General features: G+C 36.3%; 1 protein-coding gene across 1 annotated transcript in view; it reads left to right on the top strand.

The window, feature by feature from the left end:
- Window positions 1-7,500, top strand: part of bbs4 (Bardet-Biedl syndrome 4) — a 28,444-nt gene that overhangs the window by 2,412 nt on the left and 18,532 nt on the right. The window contains exons 2-8 of the mRNA XM_056452030.1: window positions 135-186; window positions 2,459-2,538; window positions 2,641-2,704; window positions 3,367-3,478; window positions 4,488-4,560; window positions 5,786-5,839; window positions 5,964-6,091. Coding sequence (XP_056308005.1) covers window positions 135-186; window positions 2,459-2,538; window positions 2,641-2,704; window positions 3,367-3,478; window positions 4,488-4,560; window positions 5,786-5,839; window positions 5,964-6,091 — 563 coding nt within the window. The remainder of the gene's footprint in view (window positions 1-134; window positions 187-2,458; window positions 2,539-2,640; window positions 2,705-3,366; window positions 3,479-4,487; window positions 4,561-5,785; window positions 5,840-5,963; window positions 6,092-7,500) is intronic.

The raw sequence follows: 7,500 nt of genomic DNA, 5'->3' as shown, positions 1-7,500 counted from the left end.
AATAAATATATACAATGGAAAAATCTGAATTAAAGAAGAAAACTTTATGAATGTGTATGAATATAAATGCTAACGTCTGATTTTCAGCACACATGACTGTATTGGTATGTTTTAACTTTATTTTCTGTGTTTAGGATGTTCAGCTGCCGGTGGCCACCGAGCTCAAGAAACCCCGTCTGAAGAAAGGTCAGAATCGATCAATAAACGACCAATAAATCATTTTAATATTAGAGATTAATGCACAAGAAAACGGAGCCATCACTAGTTTTGTAAGCCTCTCATCTGTTCGTCCTCTGGGTGGCGCTGTTTGCCTATATTTCCCTCGTTTTCTCAGTCAAGAGGATTATGGCTCAGAGGGAAAAGTCTGTCCAGGAATAGAACGGATTGGGATGAGATTTTGCCAGGGGGCTTGTAAGCAAGAGTAGAAAGATGCAGACGCTTCATGTAACAGCATATGGGTTGTTTTTGTTCTGGGGCCCGCTGGATTCAGGACGGGGCCTCCCACAGCGAGAGGAGCCCGCTGCGGCTCTCGCTGCAATCCCGCCTGCCCTGTTTCCAAAATAGAAGATTTTCTGCAGATTTTCAAGTGCAGCCTTTGATTTTTGCATTTGCACGATTAGAGTTAGCGTCCTACACGAGATCAAACAGCTTTTATTCTGAATTAGGCTCATCTCTTTAATCCCTGACCTAAAAAACTTGTTTTATTCAGTTCTTTTAAAACACAGTTATGTCACACTTTAAAATGTTTGAGCGTCCTTGCATTAGATATGAAAACTCTTGAGTCTGTTTTTATTGTTATTAAGAAAAACTATTATTTTATATACATTTTTCATATTTTGTTTTATTTTTTGTCTCAGAATAGTCCTTTCTGTCTGTCTGTCCGTCCATCCATGTCTTTGTTTATCCATCCATCTGTTTTTGTCTATCCATCCGTCTGTCTATCTATCCATCCATCGATCTATCTGTCCATCCATCCATCCATTCATCCATCCATCCATTCATCCATCCATCTGTTTGTCTATCTATCAATCCATCCATCAATTTGTACATCTATCTGTTTGTCTATCCATCTATGCATCCATCCATCCATCTATCTATCCATCCATCCATCCATCCATCCATCTACTCATCTACTCATCTACTCATCTACTTATCTATCTATCTATCTATCTATCTATCTATCTATCTATCTATCTATCTATCTATCTATCTATCTATCTATCTATCTATCTATCTATCTATCTATCTATCTATCTATCTATCTATCTATCCGTTTGTCTATCCATCCATCTGTCTATCTATATATTTGTTTGTCCTTTTATCCATCTATTTATTTATGTCCACCATTCATCCATCCATTTGTTTGTCCATCCATCCAACCATCCATCTTTTTGTTTGTCCATCCATCCATCCATCCATCCATCCATCCATCTATTTAATCATGTACATTCATCCATCAATTTGTTTGTCCATCCATCCAACCATCCATCTTTTTGTCCATCCATCCATCCATCAATCCATCCATCATCCATCCATCCATCCATCCATCCATCCATCCATCCAACCATCCATCTTTTTGTCCATCCATCCATCCATCAATCCATCCATCATCCATCCATCCATCCATCCATCCATCCATCCATCCATCCATCCATCTATTTAATCATGTACATTCATCCATCCATTTGTTTGTCCATCCATCCATCCATCCATCCATGTACATTAATCCATCCATCCATCTATTTGTTTATGTACATCCATCCATTTTTTTGTTCATCCATCCATTTGTCCATTCATCTATCCATCCATTTGTTTATGCCTGTTCGTCCATCCATCCATCCATCCATCCATCCATCCATCCATCCATCCATTTGTTTGTCCACTCATCCATCCATTCTTTTGTTTGTCCATTCATCCATTCATCCATCCATCCATCCATCCATCCATCCATCCATCTATACATCTATTTGATTTTGTACATTCATCCATCCATCTGTTTGTCGATCCATCCATCCATTTTTTTATGTACATCAATCCATCCATCCATCCATCCATCCATCTATTTGTTTATGTACATCCTTCCATCCATTTATTTGTTTGTCCATTCATCCATGCATTCATCCATCCATCCATCTATTTTTGTATTCATTCATCCATCCATCTATGGAAAAAGCTTCCATACAAACAAAATTGAACATTAAGATCACTTATAAAAATATTCATAGTTCATCCAGAGTTAGTGTGATTTAAGAGACTCTGTTGTGCACCACTCTATTATTATATGTCCATATATAAATCTTGTAAATAAAGTATGTGTGTGTATATATGTATATATATATATATATATATATATATATATATATATATATATATATATATATATATATATATATATATATATATATATATATATATATATATATATATATATATATATAAACTATATATTTATCTGCAGCTCCTGAGCTTCCAATCCTGGAGAGGAGAAACTGGCTTATACATCTGCATTATATCCGCAAAGATTATGAGACCTGCAAGGTAAACAGAAAATCCAACAAATAGGGTGGAACTTCTGTAGATTACTCATAATAATAATATTAATAATAATAATAATAGATGTTTTGTTTCTTCTGGTTTCAGGCCATTATTAAAGAACAGCTACATGAAACTCAAGGCATGTGTGAATATGCTGTGTATGTGCAAGGTGAGTGTAAAATAAAACAATAAACCACTTGGATATTGTCAGTGTTCCTGTATAAAAGTGTAATGCTGCTTTTTTGCAGTAGTGATTAATAAACCACACTAAACTGAGCTAAACTGAACTTAAACACTGAAAACTGGACGGACACTGTTTCAATTTACTATAATCTTCTATATGAAGCTGCTTTGACACAATCTACATTGTAAAAGCGCTATACAATTAAAGGTGAATTGAATTGAATTGAATTTTGCATGCATGGTGGAATGTGTCCTGTTCTACTATATTCTTTCTGAGCAATATTCTCATATTATTTGAGCTGTAAAAACCTATTTATTTTAACACAAAAATAGATGACTACATATCACTAATAATTATATATAATTTATATATTATTATTTATATCATATGTAGTTTCATAATATGTTCTTCCATTTATACTTATTTTGTATTTTAGCTTTCTTATTTGATTTGGTTAAATAATGTTTTTTCTTGGTGATGATAACCAAATTAAACATGCAATAAATTGAAGTAACATGTTGAGTAATTGCATATGGTTTTATATACTAGTTTTAAACTGTAGTATGCATTTCAGTAGTGTTTTTTTTCCAAACATAGTTGCTGTGTACCAGTTTCTTGTGGTGAATGACTTTGTGGTGTGTTTGCAGCTCTGATCATGCGGTTAGAAGGGAAGATTCAGGAGTCTCTGGAGTTGTTTCAGAGTTGTGCCATCATTAACCCCAAAAGCTCAGACAACCTCAAACAAGTGGCCCGATCGCTGTAAGCACCAGTTAAATACTCACACACACATACACACATCATGAAAATAGCCGTTGTTGCTGACATGGCATTAATTAAAAATATATGATGATGATGATGGCACACACATACACACACATTGGTATTGGTGGTTTATAGGGACTCTACTTAGGCGTAATGCATTTCATACAGTAAAAATGGCTTATTATATGGTCTTACCCCACCCCTATCCCATAACCCAGTGTTTCCCAACCCTGTTCCTGGAGGCACACCAACAGTACATATTTTGGATGTCTCCCTTTTCTGACCCATTAACTTTAGGTGTTGGAGTCTCTTCTGATGTCATGATGAGTTGATTCAGGTGTGTTTGATTAGGGAGAGGTTGAAAATGTGGACTGTTGGTGTGCCTTCAGGAACAGGGTTGGGAAACACTGCCATAACCCAACCCTCACACCAAACCTCTGGCAAAAGTTGAATGTCAAATGACCCCATAATGTATGTTTTTAAAAGCATTTTGAATTACAAGGACATCAGGCATGTCCTCATAAACTACAGAGTACAACTATGTCATACCCAAAGAGTAGGGGTTTTTAACCCAGGCATCCTGGCCAAATTTGCCCACTGGCCTCTGTCCGTCATGGCCTCCTAACCACCCTCATATCATAATTGGCTTCATCACTCTGTTTGCTCTCCACCAATCAGCTGGTGTGTGGTGTGCAGTCTGGTGCAATATGGCTGCCGTCACGTCATTCAGGTGGATGCTGCACACTGGTGGTGGATGAGGAGATTCCCAAAATGTGTAAAGCACTTTGAGTGTCCAGAAAAGTGCTATATAAATGTAAGGAGTTATTAATTATTATACCCATGTCATTATAAAACTTGTATACTTTCTAAACCACCAAAACCAGTAGACACACACAAATACACATGCCATTTAAAATCACTTTTAAATCTGTATATAAATATATATAAATGTGTCTGTTTAAACCTCAAGTTTATGAAGAAATGTGTGATATTATGACTTGTTTAGTTTCCTGTTAGGGAAGCACAAAGCCGCCATTGAGGTTTATAATGAAGCTGCACGTCTCAATCAGAAAGACTGGGTAAGTACATTTTTGATTAGATAAGTTTTAATTCACCTAAAAAATGAGGATGCTTTCATTATTTCATTAACCGTATGTTGTTCCAGACTATTATTTTGACCGGAAATTATCCATTTATTTAAGTTGAAGTTAAGGATATTTACTTATTAATCTATTTAAATTAAGTTAGGGGCATGGGGGCTAGGTTTTAATCTTTTTTTTATGTATTTGCAAAAAAATTCAAATTAGAAGTTAAAATTTGCATTTTACATTTTATTTATTATTATATTTTGGTATTTTCTTTAAATTTTACATTTTAAATAAGTTTTTTTAAAGCATGAAGCTTCAGCCATTCATTTTAATTACTCATACATTTAATTATACTCTTTTTAAATTGAATTAATGAGTAAATTAATAAAATCTTTCAGTAATCATTTGTAAAGTTACTTAATCAATGTATGCACTATAAATATGCCTTATCGTGGATCCCCGTTGTAAGGGCAACAAATAATAACTTGACATCTAGTTGATCATTTGTAAAAGTGGCAGAAGGTGGATTTTTCTGAGGAATCATCAACTGCATCCCAATCATCACAAATACTGCAGAAGACCTACTGGAACCAGCATGGACCCAATATTCTCACAGAAATCAGTCAAGTTTGGTGAAGGAAAAATCATGGTTTGGGGTTACATTCAGTATGGGGGCGTGCAAGAGATCTGCAGAGTGGATGATCAACATCAACAGCCTGAGGTATCAAGACATTTGTGCTGCCCATTACATTACAAACCACAGGAGAGGGCAAATTCTTCAGCAGGATAACGCTCCATCTCATCTAAAAGCAAAGAAGGTCAAGGCGCTCCAGGATTGGCCAGCCCAGTCACCAGACATGAACATTATTGAGCATGTTTGGGGTAAGATGAAGAGGCATTAAAGATGAACACAAAGACTCTTGATGAACTCTGGGAGTCCTGCAAGAACGCTTTCTTTGCCATTCCAGATGACTTCGATGTATGGATGCAGTCCTCTTAGCTCATGATGGAGTCAGACACAATATTCATTCTGTTCCACTGCAGCATGACCACATATTCTACACTGGACATTATTGAATGTTCAGTGACTTTTGTCTAAGCAAAGTCAGACCTTACTGTCCTAATTAAATCGTAAAAAATCAAGGCATGATCATATTTTATTATATATACAAATAAGATGCATGTAAAGCACTGAATTAATTATTTTTACCCACAGGAGATCAGCCATAATCTGGGCATTTGCTATATCTACACCAAAGACTTCAGGAGTGTAGGTTCATCCAGTCTAAAAATTGTGATTCTGTCTGTTCATATTGGGTTACACACTTTTTTGAACCGTCTTATCTTGTTTTCACACATCTTCAGCTGAGTTTCTGTTCTCTCTGTGTCTGCAGGCAGAAGAGCAGTTAAACTTGGCATTACAGCTGAATAAACACGATCTGACCTACATGATGCTGGGGAAAATACACTTACTGCAAGGGGACACTGAGAAAGCCATTGACGTCTACAAGAGCGCTGTGGAGTATGTCTCAAATCACACAACAAATCCTCATTATTTATATATTTTAGATGATTTTTTTATTGCCTTTTTTAATTTCCTGAAAACTTTACTTTTTCCAAACATATTCTAAAGGATTCATTCTAATTTCTAACACAATTCACAAAGCATGCTGGCACAATTTTATAAAAGTTACTATGTTTTTTATTTTATTTTTTTCAAATAGACCAAACCATTCTGGTAAATATCACTGTTTTAATTTGTAGTTATCAACCATTTTTCTTACAAAATTCTGCCAACGTAAAGATCTTTCTTATACTATGGGTCTGTTGAATGCTTGATTCTGATTGGCTGATGAGCATTCTAAGAAGTTCCATTATTTTCAGATAAAAGCACAGCTAAAGTCATTCCGGCGGATTACAGCTCCATATCACTGCGCTGAATGATATCAGTTATTTCACATCTACAACAGTCAAAAATCACCTCAAAACACAACTGAAGGCTCTGGATGAGATGTGGAAGCAACTAGTGCTGCACATAGGAGCAGTTTGAGGGCAAAAACCTGACAAATAAAGTCTCAAATACAACATCTCAACAGTGACTTTAGCTGTGAGAACTATAGTGTAGGTGGAATAATGCATAGAATTATTAGAAAGTAATGCATACCCAACGTAAAGTTTAACAGCCATGATGGAAATAATATGCATTGTATTTATAGTCATTTAACTGTAATCAATTATTCTATGAGCGCCACCTTGTGGTATCATCACAGAGAGGCTATAAGTCACTTTCCAAAACCTTTTCATTCACTGTTCCTCACTGGTGGAATAATCTTCCCATTCCCACACGGACTGCAGATTCACTGCTATCATTCAAACCACAACTAAAACCCCATCTTTTCTAGGGTTGTCACGATACTGGAATTCGGTACTAATCGATACTGAAATTTTAAAAACGTCCATTTCCCGCTAACGTTTGAGCGCTGTTGAGCTCATTCTCAAACAGCGCTGATTTGTCATTGTGTTCAAATGCCCAACAAAATGACTGTGATTGGCCGTGAGGATCATCAGTTCAGAGTGTAACCAGAGATACAGGGTCACTGGAGCATTTCAAAGTCACGTCAATCAGCTGGTTTGTCTTTAAGCTGACATTCGAGCGATCCGCTGCTGAATCACGGTTTTAAAATGCTCCAGTGTCCCTGGATCTGTGGTTACACTTAGTAAACAGTGATGAGTTCAGTGAACCTTCACGGCCAATCACAGTCATTTTGTTGAGCAGTTGTACACAATGGCAAATCAGCGCTGTTTAAGAACGAGCTCAACAGCGCTCAAATCTCAGCAGGAAATGGACGTTTTTTATAATTTCAGTACTGAATGTTACCGAATTCCACTATCATGACAACCCTAATCTCTTCCGAGATCACCTGAACCCCT

This window comes from Danio aesculapii, chromosome 25, assembly GCF_903798145.1.
Source record: "Danio aesculapii chromosome 25, fDanAes4.1, whole genome shotgun sequence".
NCBI lineage: Eukaryota > Metazoa > Chordata > Actinopteri > Cypriniformes > Danionidae > Danio > Danio aesculapii.
This window is presented reverse-complemented; position numbering and strand designations above follow the sequence as displayed.